The sequence below is a fragment of the Engystomops pustulosus genome, chromosome 2 (assembly GCF_040894005.1).
Source record: "Engystomops pustulosus chromosome 2, aEngPut4.maternal, whole genome shotgun sequence".
NCBI lineage: Eukaryota > Metazoa > Chordata > Amphibia > Anura > Leptodactylidae > Engystomops > Engystomops pustulosus.
In genome coordinates this window covers 100,657,296-100,682,472 of record NC_092412.1, presented here as the reverse complement: position 1 = coordinate 100,682,472, position 25,177 = coordinate 100,657,296, and the positions used below count along the sequence as shown (strand labels likewise).

Sequence of the window (25,177 nt, the reverse complement as noted above, 5' to 3'; positions counted from 1 at the left end):
GATTATAGAGAGAAAAATAAATCCTGTAAAAAGCAGATAAAGGCCACAAAAATAGAGACTCAGAGAAATATTGCCAGGGAGAGCAAAAATAATCCCAAATTATTTTTCAAGTATATAAATAATAAGCAACTAAAAATGGAGAGTGTGGGCCCTCTGAGGAATAACATGGGGGTCATGGTGGAAGGAGATGAGGAAAGGGTCAATTTACTGAATGTCGCCTTCTCGACTGTCTATACCCAGGAAAATCCCCTGGGAGAGGACACGATGAGGAATGATGTAAATTCTCTTTGGAATGTCAACAGTTTAACCCAGGAAGAGGTATGGCGCCGCCTAACAACCACTAAGATAGATAAATCACTGGGCCCTGATGGCACACACCATACAGGTTCTGCATGAACTATGTACCGTGATAGATACATCGTTATTTTTAATATTTGAAGATTCCCTGGACTGGTTATGATCCACAGGACTGGCACATAGAAAATGTGGTACCAATATACAAAGAAGGATCAAAAAGCGCTCCTGGAAACTACAGACCTGTGAGACTAACTTCTGTGGTGAGGAAAATATTTGAGGGGTTTGTTAGCGATTCTATCCTGGAGCATCTCATTGTACATAACCTTATAACCCAGCAACAGCATTGGTTTATGAGAGATCGGTCCTGTCAGACGGGCAGAAAAAGAAAATCATGCAGCGTAATACACTAGCAATAAAGTGAATGTGATTTTGAAAAAAGTAATGTAGACTTTTTTTCAGCAGAAATTATTGCTCAGTGCCGAAAGTAAAACAAAGATCATGTTACTATTCTTGTGCATCCTCACAATTTTTGCATTAGTTTTTTTACATTGTGGTTTATGTGAAATTCTGCATCAAATCTGCACCATAATCCGGATTTGATACGAATTTTTGCTTGGAATGACGTCAGATCAGGTGAAACAAAACAAGTTAAAAAAACAGATGTGGACAATCCTCATAAAAGACCCAACACTAAAAAGACAAATCCGCATGAAATCTACATGAAAACCGCACATAAAAACACATGTATTAGTTACAGATTTTCATGCTGATAATCCGCAACATGTGTAGATAGCCTTTTTTTTTGCATGAGCGCTTCTGATTTTAAAAAGCTTAAATATACTGGCCAAAATATGAAAAACCAATATATGTGAAACTGGCCTTACCAGAAGGATTTTGCAAGGTTATGTAATAGGGTTATTGATATTAGTAAAGTGCCAAAGTACTGTGTTTTTAGCTTTTACTCCAAATCTACTTTTCCTTCCACATTGGCAGTAAAATCAATGATGACATTCGCTTTTTCACTTAGCTGGGCCAGAAGTGAGTGCTTACCATCCTTCTCTCTTTCTGTATTCTTAATGGGTATCAACAATTTCAGCTGCTCAAGTAAATAGATTTTCTGTTTTGCTAGATCTTTTTCTTGCTCTTGTATATCATTTGTATCTTTGTGAGAATGACTTTCTTTTAGTTCCTTAATGTATACCTGTATTGCCTTGTTAACAGGGAAAGTAAAAAAAAGTTTTACTTCACAGCAAAATAATTATGTAACACCTACTAAAGTCAATCTAAACATCATTAAAGTGTTGTCACTGCTGGTGACTTGTCTGCTTCAGCAAATACGAAATAAGATAAGAAAATACAAAAAAAGAAATTCGATTTCTGCAGCATCTGTTCTGAGGCTGAGTTATTAACACTGTTGTGTATTATGCATGTGTAAATAATTAGCTGAGATGGGATTAGATGTTATTGAAAAAATGTAGATGCCTCCCATGTGGTCTGTGTGGCAAAAACTAAATATGCGTCACATGGAATTTATAGAAAACAAAAATCTACTAGGTTAGACAATGCAAAACTGCAAACTATTTTAGTTGGCAGCTCTACAGAAGGTTACAATCATACATTTATGTGTGTTGTTATTAGCAGCAGGACTGTGAAAATTGAAAATTTAATCCTAGTCTGCAGCTCTTGCAAGAGTTATGGGTGGTATTTCAACCTGAAGAGCTATCTGCTCTGTGCTTTGACTTGATCTTCACTGCAGCCCCTCCCCTCTGATATGAGTAAAATCTGTAGCGGGTTTCTGGTTACATATTGTAGCAGTCACTCAGTTCAGAGGAGAGCAGCTATGAAGCAGCAAAATGCACAGAGTTGAAAAATAGGCACTTTCAAGTCAAAGGATTCCAACCATATAATAGCTAAACAGCTCATTTGATGACTACAAAGGCAAATACATTAATGTATATATAAACAATAAAAAAAAGGGTTTAAAAAAAAAAGAGGTCCCATGGATTTAATTTGGATACTTACTTTCTGATTCTCCTTTTGTTCATTTTGATACTGGATAACTTTGGAGGCTAGATCTTCCAGTTTACTGACAATGTTTTCATGCAAAAGATTTCTTTCTGTAGGAGAACTAGTTTTAGTGTCATGAAGAATAGGGTATAACGTAAGAGTAACACTACCGAGCACAAAAGTGCCATTTGAAAATACAATATCATTGTTAAAAAGCCTTTTTAATCTGCATGTAACAATCAGGAAATACACAGCATCAGTAAATATCTCAACTTCCCCAATCTTACAAGATACCTACAACCTAATAACTTTAGAAATCACATAATAATGAGAGAAATGTTAATTTTAAGTTATATATTTAAGTAATTTTTATAGCACTGAATTTGCTTATATGCAAATAATGGAGTCATTTCCCAGAATATTATTGGTTTATACTTGGGACCAATGCAACTTATACAGAAGACTCTTTTCAGGGCAATATTTGTTTGAGTGGCTCAAGCTTTGTTATGTGAATTGTGAATCCACCATGACATGAATGTAGAATATAGGATACTGTCATGTATGTAGTTGAACTGCCCAAAAGGTTTTCCCTGTGGAAACTAAACATCATACAGGAGTTATGTGGACTAGTCAATCATTGGAAACACCGGGACCTGAAGTCTGGGTACTGCTGTCAGAATACAGACTACCTGCAATAGCAACAACAAGAAGGAAGTGACTGGAATTTCTTTTATATTTCTTTCTTTCATCTTGTATATTTGTATTAATCCTGTATTTGTAGCATTTCTCTAAGCTCCAGTCCTCAATGTAATTTCCTTTGTCTGAATAACACTGAAATTATTTTACAGTCTCTGGAAAAGCTTTCTATTTTGCATACTTTATGTAGACACAGCTAACACGATAACATCTTTACTATTGCTTTCTTTCTCAATTGCAACCATTTCCATGAATTCATACCTTTAAGAGGGAATATTTTTTAATACAGATGAAATCATTTAGATTAGAGGTGTAACAATAGTTGCCGTATAAGATGTTCAGGAGTACTTCAGAACCCTTCAGTGTCTGATGATGGTAATGCATATTTGCCTAATCTAAATTACATGAATAATGTAGTAGTCAGAAGGCATGGAGTTGGATAAGTATATGTTGACTTAGGAGCTATCAGTCTAAATTCTGCTTTGACTGCACAAATATTGGGTTACAATGGACTTTTTAAACAGAGACAGGTTTAAAAATGTGGCACAGAACAGTAGCAACAGAGCATGAAATGTGTGGATCTAATCTATGCATTAGTCAATTCAACATATAAGTCATTCAGTTGATTGTTTGTCATGTCCCAGGACTTGTTTCTATTCATTGACATGTATATGTGTTATACTGCTTTGCCTTTTGACCCTCCTGTCTTCCTGTCCTCTAGCTTCAGTATTGTAACTCCTCCCCTCTCCCTCATGTATGCAGCCATCTTTGTCAGGAAAAGTGTATATCTGAATGTCTCTGCTACCCTGGCAAATTATATCCTTTTCACACCGTTGTAACCAGCATTTCTTCAAGATTTCTGCACCAAATAAAGCTGGAATCTTCCCACATGCTTTTTTCGATGGAGTTGACACTATCTGACGAAAAGTGATTTCGGTGTAAGTACTGGTTAAAGCAAAGATATAAGACTATCTATAAACACCTGCTTACAGCCAGGTTATTGAGTCAGAATAGTGAAAAGGATCATAGACTGCCAGTCCCAGCCGTGGGGACAGAGACTCAGCTACAGCTACAGTCATAGCAGCCATCCCTCCTCAGTGTAATCCATCCTGTGTGTATTGCATCATCATGGCTGAGGGACACTCAGTACAGGGAGGCATGGATCCCAGTCTGCTGTCCAGTGATAAGGACAAACGCTCTGTTAAGCCTACATGGAAGGTTAGAGAGAACCTTGAAAGCCTGCAGCATGAACTTTCATCAGACATTATGAATCTGTGGAAAAATTTACAGGCACATTTCTTCACCATTTCCTTGCCTGAACATAATGTATTGCCTCTAGAGGGAGCCCTAGAGACACTGTCCACTAAGCATGAGCATTACATGCTGAAGTGTCAAGAATATGAAAGCATTCTGAAAAGAATCAATACACAAGATAGTCTAGAAGAACTGCAAAACTTCCAGCATCTTAATGCTGAACGAGACGGCTTAATATATGAAACTTTGTCAAAAACAAGGGCAAGAATTGTGCAACTTCAAGAAACAACATCTTGTACTTCTGAGTCCACAAGACGTTCTAAACGCACGTCTAGGTCGCGATCTTCAAAATATTCAACACTCAGTGAGCAGCTTATAAAGGCGCGTGCAGAAGCCGAGGCGACTAAGGTTCAGGCCGCCTTTGCGCAAAAGAAAGCTGAAATGGAAGCAGAGGCAGCGCAGAGGAAGGCTGAAATGGAAGCAGAGGCAGCGCAGAGGAAGGCTGAAATGGAAGCAGAGGCAGCGCAGAGGAAGGCTGAAATGGAAGCAGAGGCAGCAGCCAGAGAAGCAGATGCAGCTAGAAGAAAGGCAGAAATAGAAGCTCTTCAGAAACAATGTGAGCATGCTGTAGCCATCGCAAAGGTGAAGGTCCTGGAAGAAGCAGCCAGTGGGAGTGAAAGAGACAGTGTTGCCTTGAGCGGAATGGATGCAGAGGATCCTCTCAAGCGTACTAGAGACTATGTGTTAAGCCAAAGCAGTGAACCCCAGATTGCTATTACCGTCCCTGACAAAGCAGATATGTCTTCACAGCGACAACACATAATTCCTCCTGCAATATCCCAAAATCAAGGTCAGTACAACACTCTGCCTGTTCATCATCCTGATTCTTCACTCTACATAAATCACCACGGCCCTACACCCCAGGACGCTCAACAAGCTAAAACGCCAAACCCTAACAATGGCCTTGCATCATACCAAGCCACAGCTAATCCTATGGACAGTAAGCCACCTCCTGGGCTAAACACCTATGCAGCCTCATTTACACCTCTGTTTCTTAGCCAGAACGCCGAGAACAATGTGACCAACATTACTCAGCCAGCATTTCCTTGTCCAAGCTCAGAGCGAACAGACATGTCAGAGTTTGCAAGATACATGTTACGCCGTGAACTTACTAAAACCGGACTCACAAGGTTTGATGACCAACCTGAGAACTACAGAGGCTGGAAATGTGCCTTCAGAACCGCAATTAGTGACCTCGGCATCACTGCTGCAGAAGAGCTAGATCTGTTGATCCGATGGCTAGGCCCACAGTCCACAGAACGTATTAAGAGACTCAGGTCTGTTCACATTGGTAATCCTGCAGCAGGTCTTACAGCTGCCTGGGAGAGACTAGAGCGAACCTATGGCAGTCCTGAAGCAATTGAGAGTGCTCTCTTCAAACGGTTGCAAAGTTTCCCAAGGCTATCTGGCAAGGACAATCAAAAATTTCAAGAGCTTAGTGACCTACTTTCAGAGCTCCAACTAGCCAAGACAGACCCTCACCTACCTGGTCTCAGCTACCTGGATACTTCTCGTGGGGTAAACCAAATAGTTGCCAAACTGCCACCTAACATCCAAGAAAAATGGGCTACAGTTGGGTCAAGATACAAAAGAGAGAATGAAGTCTGTTTTCCTCCATTTGACTACTTCTGTCAGTTTGTCAGCAACATTGCAGAGTCCAAGAATGACCCAAGCTTTTTCTACGGTGAGTCCAGCGGCCTCAGTTCACCACCTTCTAAATATGACAGCCCACACTCCGAGTACAGAAAACACAGAGGTCCAGTGTCAGTAAAAAAGACTGATGTTCTTCCCACTACCTCATCAGCTTCTGAGGAGCTCAGCTGTAAGATCAACCAAGGTGAAAAGATTGAGAACCCCAATCGCCTATGCCCTATTCATAAGAAGCCGCATCCTCTCAAGAAGTGTATTGGCTTCAGAAAGAAGCCACTTCAAGAGCGCAAGGAGCTGCTAAAGAAGTTTGGAATATGTTACCGATGTTGTGCTTCCACCGAACATGTTGCTAAGGACTGTAAATCCACTATAAAGTGCATAGAATGTGACAGTGAGAACCACGTACAAGCTCTTCACCCCTCTCAGTCCAGCCCTACACCATCTACAGATCTCCCTCCTCCAGCAAAGCATGGCGGGGAGAACACAGATCAAGCAGCAAGGCCCATCACAGTATCCTCTTCATGTACAGAAGTCTGCGGAGAAGATCTTTGTGACAAGTCCTGTGCAAGGATATGCCTGGTCAAGGTGTACCCAAATGGTCAGCCAGAAAAGACTTTAAAGGTGTATGCCATCCTGGACGACCAGAGCAACCGATCACTTGCAAGGTCAGAACTTTTCGATCTGTTTAACCTAAAGGGGGATGCTTACCCATATACCTTGGGCACTTGTAGTGGCATTACAGAGGTTTCAGGGAGAAGAGCCAGTGGACTTGTAGTAGCTTCTCTAATGGGAAATCTAGAGGTACCTTTGCCCACACTTGTTGAATGCAACCAGATACCATCAAACAGACAGGAGATCCCTACACCAGAAGCTGCTCTCCATCATCCTCATCTAAGGACCATAGCCAGTGAAATACCAGCTCTGGATAAGAATGCAGAGATCCTGCTTTTACTGGGAAGGGACATTCTCAGAGTGCACAAAATACGTCAGCAAATCAATGGGCCACATGATGCACCATTTGCCCAGCGCCTTGACTTAGGCTGGGTTATTATAGGCAACGTCTGCATTGACCGAATGAAAAGGCCTACCAAGATATCCTCATTTAAGACTCATATATTGCCAAATGGTCGCAGCACTTATTTTCAGCCATGCCCATGTCATTACCAGGTGAAAGAAAAGATGAGTAACTGTAAGGGGCAGCATGACCAGCAAGATGACATGAACATTTGCCTTCCATGGGATGATAGCCTTGGATCTACAGTGTTCAACACCACAAGTGATGACAACAAGTTGGCACCTGCTAGAGAAGATAAAGAATTTCTCAAAGTAATGGATAAGGAATTCACTCAAAATGATTCCAACAGCTGGGTAGCACCTTTGCCTTTCCGTACTCCAAGAACAAAACTACCAAACAATCTGCAGCAAGCAGCCTCAAGATTTTCATCTTTAAAGCGTACCTTAAAGAGAAAGCCAGAGATGGAAAAGCACTTTGTAGACTTTATGCAGAAGGTGTTTGATAGAGACCATGCAGAACCTGCACCGCCACTAAAGGAAGGAGAAGAATGTTGGTACCTGCCATCATTTGGTGTGTATCACCCTCGGAAACCAGACCAAATCAGAGTGGTGTTTGATTCTAGCGCACAGTTTGAGGGAGTGTCTCTCAACAATATGCTCCTCACTGGTCCTAACCTCAACAACAGTCTTCTAGGGGTCCTAATGCGCTTCAGACAAGAACCTGTTGCAATAATGGCCGACATTCAACAGATGTTCCATTGCTTCATTGTTAAAGAAGACAACAGAAACTATCTTCGGTTTCTTTGGCACAAGGACAACGACGTCAACAAGGAAGTCATAGATTATCGAATGAAGGTGCATGTCTTCGGCAACAGCCCATCTCCTGCTGTAGCAATCTATGGACTGAGAAGGACAGCCCAACAAGGTGAGGAGGAGTATGGTTCTGATGCTCCTCAGTTTGTTGAGAGGAATTTCTATGTTGATGATGGATTTAAGTCTTTATCCACAAGTGAAGAGGCAGTTGATCTTCTTACCAGAACACAAGAGATGCTGTCTGCAGCGAATCTCAGACTTCACAAGATCATCTCCACTAACCATGAGGTAATGAAAGCCTTTCCCTCAGAAGATCATGCAATCAACTTGAAGAGTCTTGATCTCGGTTCTGACGCTCCTCCTGTGCGCAGCCTAGGGTTGCTCTGGAACATTGAACAAGATACTTTTACCTTCCAAGTGTCTGCTTGTGATAAACCCTTCACCAAGAGAGGAGTTTTATCTGTTGTGAACAGTATTTACGATCCTCTTGGGTTCATTGCGCCCATCACCATCCAAGGCAAGATACTGCTAAGACAACTTACCACTGAAAATACGGACTGGGACTCTCCGCTACCTATTGAGAAACAACTAAGGTGGGAAAAATGGAAAAGGTCTCTGGAAGTGTTAGAGCAACTCCAAGTTCCACGTTGTTATTCAACCAGCTCCCTTTCAACAGCCATCAGAAGGGAAGTCCACATCTTCTCTGATGCATCAGTGGAAGCCATAGCTGCAGTAGCCTATCTGAAGACCACAGGAGCCAGCAATGAGACACATTGCGGATTTGTCTTAGGTAAGGCAAAACTTACTCCAAAACCTGCACACTCTGTACCGAGACTTGAGCTTTGCGCAGCCGTACTAGCAGTTGAAATTGCTGAAGTAATACGAGACGAAATAGACATTTCAATTGATTCGTTTACCTTTTACACTGATAGCAAAGTCGTGCTCGGTTATATACATAACCAGACTAAACAGTTTTACATGTATGTCAGCAACCGAGTAGAACGCATCAGGAGTTTTTCTATGCCTGAACAGTGGCAGTATATCTCCACGGAACTTAACCCTGCTGATCGAGGAACAAGACCTGCACCAATTGCACGTCTTTTAGATCACATGTGGTTATCTCCTCCAAAGTTTCTGTGTGAGGAAACTTGTCTGACTCCATCCAATGATGTCTTTGAGCTAATTGATCCTGAGTCTGATAAGGAAATCAGGCCCACAGCCTCCACGTTGTACACCTCTGTAACTTCAAAGGTCAAGCTGAAGTCACATCGCTTCGAGCGTTTCTCAAGTTGGTCATCCATTGTGCGAGCTATTGCCAGATTGGGTCACATCTCACGCTGCTTTGCTAAAGACACACCATCACAGTGTCATGGGTGGCATACGTGTAAGGAACACCCTACTGCTTCAGACCTTGAACATGCTGAACAAGTCATCATCTGTTGTGTTCAACAAGAAGTGTATCATCAGGAGATAAATTTTATCTCAAAAAACGTCAGTTTGTCCAAGAGTAGTGCACTCTACAAACTCAATCCAGTGCTCGATCACCACCAGTTACTGAGAGTGGGTGGCCGGATAGAGAGATCTGACCTGTGTAACAAGGAACAAAATCCTATCATAATACCAGGTGGACATTACATTGCTACATTGCTGATCAGACACCATCATGAGCTAGTACAGCACCAAGGCAGACAGTTTACTGAAGGTGTCATCAGGTCAGCTGGTTTCTGGATTGTGAGCATGAAGAGATGTATTTCCTCTGTACTCCACAAATGTGTTAAGTGTCACAAGTTAAGAGGAAGACAGCAACAGCAGCAAATGGCAAACCTACCAGCAGACCGTCTAAGTGCTGATCCACCATTTACTTATGTTGGGGTCGATGTCTTTGGTCCATGGCCAGTAGTTACTCGTAGAACCCGTGGTGGAGCTGCAAATAGCAAGCGATGGGCAGTACTGTTTACTTGTCTCAGCATTCGAGCAGTACACATTGAAGTAATTGAATGCATGGATGCCTCTTGCTTCATCAATGCTCTTAGAAGATTCTTCTCCATTCGTGGACCTGTCAAACAGTTGAGGTCCGACTGCGGTTCCAACTTTGTGGGAGCTTGCAAGGAACTACAATTGGAAAACTTCTTGACCAACAATAGATGTACTTGGGTGTTTAACCCTCCACATTCATCCCATATGGGAGGATCCTGGGAACGCATGATTGGAATTGCACGCAGGATACTTGAATCAATGCTAATGGACAACAAGTCTTCCTTGCTTACTCATGAGACATTGGTCACTTTCCTTGCTGAAGTATCTGCCATAATCAACGCAAGGCCTTTAGTTCCAGTTTCCTCAGACCCTGATTCTCCAATCATTCTTACTCCTGCAACACTTCTTACTCAGAAGATCGGAACTGCTGATATTCCTCCAGGCACCTTTGACCACAGTGACATCTACAGACGCCAGTGGAAACAGGTGCAACATCTGTCTAATGTGTTTTGGCATAGGTGGAAGAGAGAGTATCTACATATGCTTCAAAGCCGTCAAAAGTGGCAGACTTCAAAACCTAACCTCCAGGAAGGCGATCTTGTTCTTTTAAAGGATAAAGAAGCCCATCGTAATGAGTGGCCCATGGGTCTCATCACTAAAGTCATGCCTAGCGACGATGGAAAGATTCGCAAAGTGGAAGTCAAGGTAACAAAGGGAGGTTCCGCAAAGGTTTTCTTCCGTCCTATCCATGAGCTAGTGCTTCTGCTACCAAAAGAAGAAGCTACATGAGTGACTTGGATACCCACTCAGCTTATGGCGGGGAGCATACCGCCATAGACTATGATATCACCTGTGGATTACAGTGTGGGTTGGTGGAAGTTTTGCTGATTGCGTCTTCCCCAATCCGAAGATGGGTTTACTTGAACTTCTTCACAGTTTCGCATCAGGATTTCAAATCTTCAGCCTCAAGATTTGGACTTATTGCTATTGTTTGCATGTTGTTTTTTCTCTTGTTTGCAGGTTTTAAGAAGAACCTATGGACTCATACGACATTCTTTCAATGTTGGTATATTATGAAATCTTAAGATTTCAGACGGGGAGTGTCATGTCCCAGGACTTGTTTCTATTCATTGACATGTATATGTGTTATACTGCTTTGCCTTTTGACCCTCCTGTCTTCCTGTCCTCTAGCTTCAGTATTGTAACTCCTCCCCTCTCCCTCATGTATGCAGCCATCTTTGTCAGGAAAAGTGTATATCTGAATGTCTCTGCTACCCTGGCAAATTATATCCTTTTCACACCGTTGTAACCAGCATTTCTTCAAGATTTCTGCACCAAATAAAGCTGGAATCTTCCCACATGCTTTTTTCGATGGAGTTGACACTGTCTGACAAAAAGTGATTTCGGTGTAAGTACTGGTTAAAGCAAAGATATAAGACTATCTATAAACACCTGCTTACAGCCAGGTTATTGAGTCAGAATATTGTTAACATATACAAGTATCAATAATGCATGCATAAATTTGTGCAAATGATGATTACATCAACATCATTTAACCATTCCATTAACTAAGAATTTTAAAAGGTAAATACATTTTTTTTCTTGATTATAGAAATAAATTTACTTTAAATAAATTACCTTTACTACAGATACAATATCCAGACCTCCTACTTTTTGACTAAACCTACAACATGAAGCCAAAAAGTGGGTGTAACTATAGAAGTAGCAGCCACAGCAGATGCTATGGGGCCCACAGTGTTAGGGGGCCCTGAAATCTGGGGCATTGGGTTTGTGTAGGCTTGATGTGTGCATGTATGTGTGTGGTGTGTATATACTGTGTGTGCATATGCTGTTTGTTTGGAAATAGTGATGTGTATATGCTCTATAGGTGTGTTCATATGTGATGTGTATATGCTGCATGGGTGTATATGGTACTGTGTGTATGTGCTGCATATATATTGTGTATATACTCTATGTATGTTTATGCTGTATGTGTGTATATGGTGTGTATATGCTGTATGTGTATGAATATAAGTATATAAAAGTGTGTATATATGAGTGTATAAATGTGAGTGATTGTAACTCAAAACATATATACATATTTGTATATTTTGATTAAGGGGGAATGGGGTCTCATTCAGAAGTCTGCTGAGGGGCCCCTGGTTTATATCGATATGATGAAAGAAATACTATCCCCGCATGTTCCGGGATAATGGGTTAATGACCGACTGTTGGGCACATTTATTAATAAGTGGTGCAAGGTCTGTTTTCTGTCACCCGAATTTTAGCATTGTTTTGCACTGTGATTTTATATTCTGGTGCATGGCTGTCCTGTATTTGTCACACCATAAGAAGAACAATTGAGCTTTAGAAAATACATATCAAATTATTGAACGTGGTAGACATGCTTTTTGTTAGTCTGAATACTAAGTGGCAAAAATTGTTTCAAGAAAGTGTTGGGAAACTAGAATTGCAGAAGTGTCAGGGTTCACAAGCAAAGACCAAATTAAATGACAAAAAAAAGCTGTGAGTGTGGCACCGACAGTCTGTAAAATCTGTCGGAACAGGCGCAAAAGAAAAAACCCTGGGATTACTGGACAAAAAACAGACGCCTTTGAAGATGTTTTAAGCAAGGTTATACAAGATTACATTCAGTTTTTCTATATGTGTCGGGAAATGTGCTAACTAATGTGGCCTTTGATTTTGATTTACCTTGCCTTATTCCAGAATATAATTGAATAGTATATTTAAGTATATCTTTGTTTTAGGTGTCCTAAAAACCGCAGTCAAAGTTACTTTTTTATCATAGTTGATAGAAAATGCTGCACTATATAACTGGAACACATTTACTTAATTTAATACGTTTTAGGCTACCTTCACACAAACGTTTCCTGTTCTCGGAACGCAAACAACGGATCCAAAGTGCTATCCTTTGAATCGATTGTTAGCACATAGACGAAAGCAATATTTCGTCTAATCCCGGTACTGTATACTGTCCTTTATTAAAAATCACCAATATTACTACAACAAACATAGAAATGTAAAGTGTTCCATCACCAAACTGTCCGCATATTAAGAAAGCCCCCGAAAGATGATTTCCAAAGCCAGTTTCTTCCACAGATAAATAAATGTTTATAGGTTAAGACCAAGAAATGAAGATAAAGTTTTCATCTGAAATGTTGGGATTGTATTTGGGGATGAGCCAGGACTTTAACCAAGCAGCATTCTGTTCATATATTCTCTTCTTTTTTTTCCCAAAGCAGTCTTGAATTAATGTTATAAAGAACACAGGTGTTAATTTCCTCCAGATCCCTTCTCTTTTCGAAGATGTGGCAGCCTTAGAGTACCTGACCTTCTATAACAAAAAGAACTGTGGGGTTGACTTCTATAGCTTTGAGAAAGTTAGACCTGATCAGAAGTATTTGAAAGGAAGGAAAGAAGTCACCAAGTTCTTGAGATGTATAGAGAAGAATAATTTATAAATTTTATCAGCAGATTATAAAAAGAGAAGAGAATACTCTAAACATTAGGTTAGTCATTACATTTATCATACCAAACCTGTTCAGACCCTAAACATAGGGCCATCACTAGGGGAAACTAGATGGAATTTTTCATGTCATTTCATGTTGGACTGCAATCCTTGGTTCTACAAGAGGAAAATACTCCGAAGGGACTCCATTTATCCAACATCTTTCTAAACTTTGTTCCAATTATTGTATGTGCATGACCAATAAATATTCACAATTGAACCCATAACACATAGTTCCAAATAGTAGTACAAGGCCCAAAAATTGGATCCTATGGTAGTATGTGGGACTGTTCCAACCACAGCTTTGTCTCAGCAGTACCTGCGTTTTAAAAACATGATTAAATTAAGTTTTTTAGTACAGTCTGTAGATTTAAAATTTCATAACAAGCACTGATCTGGTTTGGTATAGCACACAATTCTGAGAAGCTTCCATGCAGATTACAAAATAAGATATGCATATAACTTCAAATAAAATCAGTCATAGCAAGGCTGGGTTTACCGGCTGCAATTTATACGACACAATTAGATGCAAATATTTTCTTTACTGATCATAGCTTGACATTGGGAGGTCAGCTGAGACATATTTAAGTATGTCTGAAAAATCACCATGGTAGCAATTACATATATTGTAAAAAAATCGGAAGAAGTTACAAAATTTGCACCAAGAAACGACCAACAAGTTATGTACAACATTAATTGTGTATTTTAGAAATACTTTTGCCAACAGGAACGCAGGACTTATTGTAAAAGTGGTGTTGCCTTTATATAAGATTGGTCAAAAGATGTGACAAAACTACACAAAAATTCTGCTGCTAATTAAGGTAACAGGTGTAGACAGTCTAAAATGCACAAGTTTCATCATCAATTCAAACATTGTTTAATTGGTTTATACTAAATTTAGTCAAGATCAGAAGATCTGACATGTATTTCTTTAGGTCATGTATACACAAGTTTTACAAGATATGATAGAAGTTAATTAAATTGCACAAAAAATTTTTAGCATGCAAACCCATCCTTAGTGCAATATATAACTGCAGTGCTCTATATCCACTGATTTCTGTGACTCCACAAGTCCAAACAGAAAATAATACAAGCATTGATTGGTTTGGACGATGAGCAATAAATGAAATGAAAGATAAAATAAATATTAGTAATGAACGGGTATTGACTTAAGAATATCACAGTTATCAGGCTTTAGATATATTCTAATGAACCACACAAACAATAATGTATCATCACCCAATACCCATGACTTTCCTTTGATGCAGGAGTACTTCCTTTATGTGTCTTCTGAAGGTGTGAAATAAAATAACAAAAGTGTAACATAAGTAATGAGATGGACATTTCTAAACTTTACAATGCTAAGATAAAAACTTTTCAATTCCAAAATGGCTTTTCTACTTATTACATTTAGGAAAATTTTGTGACTTTCCCAATAAAACTACTAGGTTTTCTTGACATGTCTGTTCGACAAACTTGCTTGATTCAATTATTCAATAGATGGCAATAGTAAACTTTGTAATGCACTTTATTAAGAATTCTCGTTCTTTTCCCCTGCCTTTCTTCCTGTAGTTTTTTTGTAAATCAACTTTCTCTCCTGTACTCCAGTGACAGCTCAGAGATAAAGGAAACTGATAACATTAATGTTATAGGGTTAATCAATATCATTCTTCTCTGTTGAAAGTGGACAGAACTCAGAAGTAATTACTGAAATAAAAAAATAGCTTAAAAGGCTTAGTTACACTAAAAGATGTGTCAGTCCAAACTTTGGCAAGGAGTGGATAGTGCTCTGGATATTACAAGACGATTGGTACTCAATTGTCACTGTATTCATACATTTTAGAGAAAAAACAGCATTGTACAGAGTAACGACAAAAGATGTTCCCAAATTATTATTTCACAGGAAATGAAAATATTTACTAAAACAGGGAGCCAGCAGCATCACGTTAATACTAATAAAATATTCACAAAACTGAAAAAGAAGCTTCTTTCAAGGAGATGTTCAATTTAAAAATGCGATGAGAGTAATGTGCTCGCCTTCTCTGCATTTCATTTCTGAGTAAGTAACAATCTATCTCACTTGCAGTATATTCATTCTCACATCTTCATATTTTTCTGGATGTGAAGGAAAAATGATAGCTTTCTAGAGATGGTATAATTACAGAATTCATCTTCTTTTATGTTGAAATAGAAGCTTCACACCACTGTGTGTCAGCATTATATATTTCTAATGTGTTATCACAGGGATGATAGTACAAAATGACTTACTTAACAAGGATATTTTAGGAGGACATGTTACTGTATTTATGTGATAATATGTGTTGCTGTTAGCTGTGAAAGCATGTGTAATTGATCAATATTTATCATATACTTTTCTAATTCTGTGTCAATTCTTCATAGTTTTTGTATGTTCTGTCTGTGTTGAAGGATCCATGCGGTAGTAGTGGTTATTTGAGATTCTGATTATAGTTCAGAACTGCAGGGGATTTATAGCGTAAATGTTAAGTTATAATGATTTCACCAAATTCTTAAATGTGATTCCCCTCTTTAAAAACTAACAAAAGCCCATGTTGTGCTGCTTGCCCTTTTTTTCCAAAGTTTTGGTATCTTCTGTTCTGAAAGTGACTTCCTGTATCTGACCTGAAGCTGATTTCAATTTACTTTGCCCACCGATACCATGATGCCTTGTGTTCTCTCTCAAAGTAATTTAGAATTGTATCAATTTAGATACCAACAAAAAAATCCACATAACACTGCACAGCGCACATACAGGATGTATATAGTGACTAGCCTGGAGGTGCATGGAAAATGTAATAAGTGGAAGAAATCATAAGTAAAACAGTTATTTGAAGTGTTTAGTCTGGGCCGTGTGAGCACGAAGAGTTAATAGCTTCTCTGCACAGAGCTTATAGTGCTGAGTACAAGGTGGGGGAGGTTAGCAGCATGAGGTGTAGAGAGAGACAGAGACAGTTCTATAGAATCACAGACTGGGATGGAGGGACTAACAGGAAACAGGGGAGATCTTGTATCTCCCTACTCTATATTTCAGTTTTTTTCTATTATGATGGGATGCAGTAATAAGCAGAAAAATAACTTTTTTTGATCTTACAAATTGGCTGCAATGAAACATGTGAAAAATGTAAAGTGGACTGAATACTTTTCATACCCACTGTATATGGCTTCTTGAGTTTAAACAAGCAGATACTTTCAAATGATGTATGGCAGTTTTCAGTTTCAGAAAGTTTTGGGCACACACCATGGTTGCACAACAAATAACACATTTTAAAAATCAGCTATAAATCTGGGGTTCCATGTGTCTTAAAGGGACCTTTTAGGGGGGTTTTCCACCATAAACAAAGAAGTAACTTGGCACTGGAATATTCAAATAAACTTCTTTCTTTTATTGTTCAAATAACAAGCAAAAATAAAGGTAATCCAAAGAATTTATTGACATTTTGGTCTGTTTAGACCTTCTTCAGACACAGGTTTGCTGGGGAAAAATAGAGAAATTTATAAGAACAGTGCCTTTGTTACTGTAATGGGATATGGAGAATGTGAGTGGTGTACATACTGCACAGGTGTATATACTGCATTTTCCATATCACCATTAGCCTAACACAGACACTGTTCTTATAAATTTCTGTATTTTTCTGTGAAGAAGGTTTACACATTTAGTTTACACTAAATTCTGTGGATTGCCTTTATTTTTGCTTATTAAAGAACCGTTCATTTGAATATTTGAGTGCCAAGTTACTTCTTTGATTGTGACAGAGTAATATCCTGCTTGGGCACCTTTGTTCCATATGGAATAATGTATACCTATACTACTATACTTAGAGTCTTCCACAATAAACTGGCTCTAGAATGTGCATGCATCAAGATATGACTTCACCTAAGTTATGTTGCCCTTAACTTAAGGATGAAAGAAAAAAATCTGCTTTTTTCATATGTGATCCTCATTGGGTAAGGGCTAAAGCAAGATACTGACATTCTTATGTTATACTAAGACACCGCAGGCAGAAGGCTACTTGACAATGTATGCAGTGGAAATTCCCAGAATAAAAGGAAATGAAAATGATTAGATATCCTCTGAATGCCTCTGAGCCATTTAACTCTAATCTGCAAATGAGAAAGTGGAGCCAATCATATTACCTGTATGAATAAATAGAGCTGTGTATAGTCTATGAATAACAAATGAATGGGGTTTCAGGCAGTCATTTCATGGGTATGTTAGGAAATGTGAATCGATAAGCACTCTTAATGATAAGTGTACTCTACCTTGATCTGTGCTATCAGCGCTTGCCAAGGAGTCACTGTCGCTGGGAGTTCTGGATTCTACATCTTGATTCCCTGACAGTCGCCTAGATGGCGATTTCGGCTTCTTCTCTTCTTTTGGTGGGGTTGGCTTCAGGAGTGGTTTAGCAAGTTGAACACTAGGGCTAAAAGACAAGATTATAACAATGTAGAATGTAAAGGTTGTTTTATGATTGTCAGTCGTATACATTACAGGATTTTTCAAGATGAGTAAAAAAGGAGGATGTATTGCAAGAAGAGTACCACTCCTGTCCATAGGTTATGTCTGGTATCGCTGCACCATTGATTGGTGCTGGCCATTCCCAGAATTCCTTATAAGCCAGCCTCTTCCTGCACACCCTGCCGGATCTTTGTGCCTCATAGCCATTGATAAAGCTTGTTATCAATGCCCTGTGCCTATACTCCGATTTCCTGTTGTGACCAGAGTTCCATTATTGACTCTGATTCCATGCTGCCTGCTCTGACCTACCGCTACGTACCTGCCTGACTCTGATTCTGTGCTGTCTGTCTCGACCTCCTGCCTGTACCTGACCATGGTTTTGCCTTACGATTCTGTACTACGTCTTGGCCGCAACCGCAGACAAAGTCACTCCTGTGAAACGTTCCGGTGGTGCCATGCCGCAGCAAGTCCAACTCTTTGCGGCAGGCTCTTTGCGGCGGGTTCTGGTAAAAAACGGGTACCACTTAGACTCCACTCCCAGGTGTCGGCTTACGTCATTGTCTGCGGTGGTTCAGTGGGTCCACTACCCCTGGTGCCTGACATAAAGGGGCCCATTTACTAAGGGTCCAAATGCCACACTTTCGTCGGGTTTCCCGAATATTTCCGTTTTGTGCCGAATTGCTCCAGGATTTTGGTGCAAGCAAATGGATTTCAGCGCATCGGCGCCAGCTTGCATGTGACAGAAATCAGGTGGGTGTGGCCATTGGACAACCCGACAAATTCGGACAAATCGAGGAATTTAAAAAAGGTTTTGTGTCGCAAGAAGTGACACAGGAAGGAACTCGGACGCACGAGCTTAGCGAAATGCGCTAATTAATGGGGTAATGAGTTTTTTCGGTTTTGAGAAAATCTCATATACTATGCAGAAACATCTCTAATATTTAATGTGTAATCTATATCAGCATTGACTTTTACTTTATGAAGCAATAGGAAAAAAGGAGAGATGCATTATGATTCTAGTTATAGGTAATTTTAAGAATAGTCCGAATTTCTGGGTTCCTTCTCCTCTGTTTGGTCATGTGATCTCAGGGTAACCACCCCTATGAATTTCACTGGCTTTGTGTTTTCTCATGGCAGCCACCATCTGAGGCAAGAGGCAATCTGGATGATGTAATTGTCTGTACTGTACACAGGTTGACAACACAAACTGCAAGTGATTAGCCAGTTTTGTTAATGAAGATAACAGTATAGACTCCCTAACTGTAGATTTAGACCTCTTTAATGTTTTAAGAGAATATACTGAGAAATGATTACTGCTACCTATAACATGATTTGCTGACGCACCATGGGGTTGATAGTAAACAGCACAGAGAAAAAGAAATCTGAACCTTAATATTGTGTTTGATCAGAGCAGACATGAGGCTTAAAGTTTATCTTTCTGCTGCATAGTTATCTTTCTACAATGTGATTAATGTTATATGGTTAGAATCCCTCAATTGTGCATCATGAAAAAAGTCAGTGAAGCAACAGTGATGTCAGTACCAATGACTCTCTTCATGTGAAGTGCAGGGATCTTCAACTATTGTTGATCAAAGATCTACATATCTGAACAGACAAAACCCTCACCCTCAACATATTGTTTAATCTTTAAGCATCAAACAATGATCACTATGCAAGAGAAGCAAATGGGACTGACAGACTATTATGGGAAAGTGTTCAGTATAACTATTGTTGTATTTCTGCTCCTGGTCTAGGTAGTCCATTGGACCCTACAACATGTGACCCCCAGATGAAGGCTTGACGGCTGAAACGTGCGTCGGGGTCGGCGTGGGGTCTGTGTACACATGGGTAAGGTCGAATTTATTCTGTCTCTATTTTTTTGTGACTGATTGAGCATTTGTATAGATCTGGTCCCCCCCATGTTATATCTCTATGAAGACCATTTCACTTGAAACAATATAAACATTGTCCTATCCACACCCCTGCCGTGGTTTGCCAGGGTTATGACCCCCTGAGCACATGTCTGAATAAAAATCTTTTGTATGTTTTTAACATGTAAAACACAATAAAATTGATATATTTTTTATGATATGCAATGTGGTGGAACTTCTGTTTTTTGGTTTAAATAATTGCTTGTTTGTTCCACATTCTATATCTTTTCCTGTATGTGTGGCAATGAGTTACAGGAGATAGTATTTTTGGGTTTTCTATTATGGGAAAGTGTTCAGTATAACTATTGTTGTATTTCTGCTCCTGGTCTAGGTAGTCCATTGGACCCTACAACATGTGACCGACAACTATCTCTGTATGCATGCTTACATATAGAAGACTATCAATGTCCATGACTTCAGCCATCCAGCCCATAGTGAAGAGGTTATCAATAAATTGCATGTTCTACTAAATATCTTCCAACAAAACTTTAGTATATATTAATGAGTCTAAATCCTTATGCTGGGTAAAAAGACATATGTAGAGTTACATACGTCACATGACATATACCCTTCCATGGGACATTCAAAAAACCTTAAGTCTAGTAAGTGGCTTCTTTCCATAAATGAAACCTCAAAATGATAATCTGAAATGTAATTTTTTCTTCAGAAAAAACTATACAACATAAATTGCTAAAATGCGTCATTTCAACATCTTGCGTGCCTAACAAGCCACAAGCAATTTCCTTTAATTAATATAACTTATGCAAAGCTACAACTGGACAGTCTTAAGTTATCTGGTAGTAAACTGTGGCCTACTGATTCACTATTGTAATTTTAATTCATAATAATAAATCTTTATTTCTAAAGCACCATTTTTTGCCAGTTCCAGGACGTTCAATTCCAAACAATGATATTTTCCATGGTAGAGCTTTTCAGTAAAATAATTAACATTTTCTCAACATTTTGTTGCCCAATGCAAACCTGTAGCCCTGTTCTTTTAAAGAAATTTTCAAGGCAAAATCTATTAATATTTAAGTTAAGCAGCTGTTTTGTCTCACTGCCGATGTTGTCTCCTACACTTCAATGGACTGCTATCCCTAGTGTAAAACTACTGAGAATGGTGTTCCCACATTAACCTTATGATGACCTATCTAGTGACTGGGTAATTAGTATATTCCACCTGGAAAACCCCATTAAAGGATACCTGTCAACACATTTTCACAAATACAGCTAGTGGCTGATTCCCATAGAGCCTTATTAATTAACTAACTTCTTTTAGCTAAAAATAGTTTCCCTTACATCCCATAAATCAACTTTATCTTATATTGGCTGGCATTAAAAATTCTGAAACTAAAACAGTCTCCTGTTCCCTAGTTTATTATACCAAACAGCTCCTTCAAGGTTATTTTATATAACCTCCCTCCCTCATTCTCATGGATTCCTTTTGTGGGCCCCCCAGTAGCTCTAAGCCCTGGCACTTGCCCAGGTATGCCCAGTGCTGGCGCCGGCCCTGATCAGAGGTGACGAGTCCTGCTCGGCTGGCCCCTCTCATCTATGCCTCCCCATTTCCCATGCCACTTCTCAGCATGTCAAGTGACCAGATTAATATCATCTATGCTCCTTTACCCTGTTACATTTGCAACATCTACCCCATGTATGTATCTGATCGCATATAACTACTCCTATATGTTGCTAGTTAGAACAAGTAATTTATGTGTATTTTTAGATACAGGCACATCAGTTTTTGCAATTAAAGGTGGGAGTAACAGTGAGTAAAGATAGATAAAAATCAAGGATGGGTGCTAGGGGTTGGCAATAATTCAATGTAGAAGATAAATGTGGTCTGTGAGGCATTTCCTAGTGATAGCACAGCCAATCAGTTCAGCAGGACATGTCAGAACATAGCTTTGATATAGAACATTTTTATAGTTAGAGTACTATATGTGGAAGGGACATAATGTTGCTCCTGTTATGGCCATCATCTCATATAGAAACAATTCCCTTTCACAGTTTACTGCTTTGGGGTTAACCAGCCACAGCAAAATGGTGTGTGCATTGCTGATGAGACCCAATGTCAGGATCCCCATACATCTTCAATATGAATAGCAGCAGCAAGGGAATAACAAGACATACTTATAAGGAGAAAGGAAGATATGTTATTACGAAGGCAAGAGCCCAGGCATATAAAATAATCTCTTTTTACAGTCATTGTACTTTCAGCGCATAAACGTAGCTTTCTCCTTGTAATATGCATATTCCTTAAACCAAAGAAAAGCCAGTAAAGGTCTGACTATGTTCTTGCTCTCACAATTCTCATCTAAAGCGCAGCGATGAGTGATGTGTGCAGATTTCCATGAAATGACTACCTGTCGTCAGTCACTTTTTGTTTATCCACAAGAATAATTATTGGCTTTAAGTAGTGAAGAACATAAGCTGTAGAAAATAAAGACAGCGAGCGACCTTATCTCTTCATTATACTGAAAGGGAAATTCGCTACACAGATATTTCTTTCTCATTTTATATCCCAGATTGTAGGTTGTATGTAGCAGGCACATTTGCCTTTATGCATGCTTAATGTGATGCTCATATACATAAATATCCATACAATTACATGTCCTTCAAAGAGATATAAGTCAGCATCATAATAGTATGTGTGGTTTATGATGCATTCAACCAGAGAATGCTTGAGGTTCTGTTGCCAGTAGAGATGAATGTCGCCCCCCTCCCCCCACCTCGCAAGTAGCCATGGCTATGATTGGGCAGGGGGAGTGTATATATGGCAATCTGTCAGTTACATGACCCTGTCTGTCTAATGTGGAAAGATACCAACAAGGCCTATCTAAGCATTACTTGTATATGGTTGTTGTAAGGTAGAGTAAAATAGATCAGAAGCCTTTAAACAACAGTTCTCTTATTGAAATTGTCCAGACAGATATCAAATGAAATCACTTTGGTACACACAGAGAAAGGGGCAGGGACAGCCAGAGTTCATGACCTAATTTACAGAAAGATCCTATGGATACGCATAAAAGTGCCCTTCCAAATGTTGGGAATTTGGAAGGGCAACATTTGCAAACAGATAATATGTCATCATAAAAATGAATAATTAAAAAACAAAATCATGGTGACACATGGCATACATATAAAATGTTCAAACATTCTAATTTTCACACTAACTACTTAAGCAGTTGGAATAGGATGACACTTCCTGTTCTGTGGAAATAACTTTTCAATATCACAATCAAGGAAGAATTATAATGAAAGGTGATTATTTCAGGTAGTAGTTCAACAATGGCTACTTCTCATCGCTTCATGTCTCTACACAAGTAGACCCCTTAAAAGAGAAAATTCCCAAAGAAGTCAATAATTAGATTCTCTCTACTGAGTCTCAGATGCAAAATTGTCTCGACCACAAGTCAAGCAAGATTTCTAACCCAATAATCATGTACAAAAAATACTATAAAAAAAATGTAAGCAAAAAGGGATAACAGGTGTGATAAACAAAATATGTGTCGCAAATTAAAACGCAAATGTAATTAAACACTGCAGATTAAATACATAGTTCAATATAATTTATTGTAAATTTTAACAGTGTTTTTAAACTGAACTATTTATATGCTATGAGGAGAAAATGTTGTATTGCTGGCATTAGATGTGCCTGGCAATCTGCATATGTTGGATATTTCCAATAGGTAGTTCTGAGGAAGGGCAGTTTTATACTCACATTGTAAAATCAATCATCTGTGCTTTTCTAATATATCCACAGGAAACAGCAAATTGAGATGGACTGATTTTAATGAGTTCACTTCTTAAACAATGTTCCTGAAATGAGACAGAACTTAATGTGTACAGATTTATTTCATCTTCTTCTGCCAAATTAACACAGTAAAATAAAGGGGGAGAGCAGAGGATAGATTAATAAGGTTTTTTTTTTCAATTTACTGATGTGCATTTTCTTCCTTACAGATCATTTATATACTGAGTTCTTTTTCTGCCTACTGCTGCACCTCCCAAAATATAGGTCATTTGGATCCTATTTCCATCATGGATAACAGGTTTATGGTGATCGTGGAAATAAAAACCAATAAAAAAAAAGTGTTGATACTATGGTACCAAAAACGCTAGAAAAACTTAGATATGTCTAAAAAATTATAGGGCATTTTTAACATTTGTTAATTTTATTCTGAAGGGTTTATGATGAACTGTGCATGGTGCAGGTTAGAAGTGTTCACAGTAGAAGCCATGTCATGTATTTCATATTATTTTTACTCTAGAGAGATTATGACAACACTTACTTTCCTCTTGTTATATTTCAGTACTGTGTAGAGTTTGTCAGTAGCATCCATCCTTGGTGTTGCTATGACCACTGCAGGTACATAGCAGCCTCCTCCTCCTTTTGCCCCAGTTTTTGCAAAAACACAGTCTCCGACCTGAAAGGATACAATTGTTAACATTATATAGAACAATGATGATGATTTATATTTGATGAATGCCTCTCCATGTATAACATATGCTCAATTCCTGCTATTTGCATACAAAGTTATCAAGACCAAAAACTGGAAGGAGGAAATACAATTATCTCTTTATGCAAGCAACATGTCACATACTATAGCTCATTTATCACCATAGGAAATGTCGACCATATAAAGGACATATCATTAGCAGGGTCCAGAAAAAGGGAACTTTTCACTGTATCAAATTTGCAGACGACATGTTATGGAGCAGGTGGATATAGAGTTTTTAGGAAAAAAAAAATTAATTCATTTATATCTCTGCTCTGTTTATACTTAGAAGTAGACGTCTACTCATGGGGGTGGCCCTATCAGTGATCAACAGCGCTCCATGTATGACTGAGCTTAGACACAAAGCGGTCATTCACGAATAGGTCTGTCCCCAAGAATAGGGACAAATAGCTGTCAATCTTTGATGGGAATGTCCATATGACTTGATTTCAGCTACTAAGCATAGTTTAGAAATAAATCAATAAATGAATAACAGGTTATGCTGAATCTTTATATATCAATCTGTTTAGCTCCTTCTCTATAACATGCTGCCTGCTGATAGGACACTATGTACAATCTGCTCAGCACCTGTTCTATAACATGCTGCCTTCTGGTAGGTCATTATGTACGATCTCCTCATCACCTGCTCTATAACATGCTACCTGCTGATAGGGCACTATGTACAATCTGCTCAGCACCTGCTCTATAATGTTCTGTCTGCTAATAGGACACTATTTACAATCTGCTCACCACCTGCTCCATAACAATGATGCTGCTGATAGGTCATCAGGGCCGGATTATAGGCGGGGCTCCCGGGGCTCAAGCCCCGGGGCCCCCACCATCTTGCCCCCCCCCTAGGGGCCCCCACCAGATCGCGCCTCCCGCTACCCCCTTATGAGCCGCATGCCGTCCGCAGCCTCCCGGCCATCTCTATGAACGACCGTGCCGCGTCCCAGCTCATCCACCCCCCTGC

At 39.2% G+C, this 25,177-nt stretch overlaps 1 protein-coding gene across 2 annotated transcripts in view; it reads right to left on the bottom strand.

Annotated features, from left to right (window-relative positions):
• VWA3B (von Willebrand factor A domain containing 3B) overlaps positions 1 to 25,177 on the bottom strand; it is a 110,744-nt gene that overhangs the window by 17,095 nt on the left and 68,472 nt on the right. For both annotated transcript variants that reach the window (XM_072135709.1, XM_072135708.1), the window contains exons 25-29: positions 23,998 to 24,132; positions 23,427 to 23,524; positions 17,576 to 17,736; positions 2,320 to 2,414; positions 1,348 to 1,507 (exon numbers count right to left, since the gene is read on the bottom strand). In XM_072135709.1, the coding sequence (XP_071991810.1) occupies positions 1,348 to 1,507; positions 2,320 to 2,414; positions 17,576 to 17,736; positions 23,427 to 23,524; positions 23,998 to 24,132 (649 nt within the window). The remainder of the gene's footprint in view (positions 1 to 1,347; positions 1,508 to 2,319; positions 2,415 to 17,575; positions 17,737 to 23,426; positions 23,525 to 23,997; positions 24,133 to 25,177) is intronic.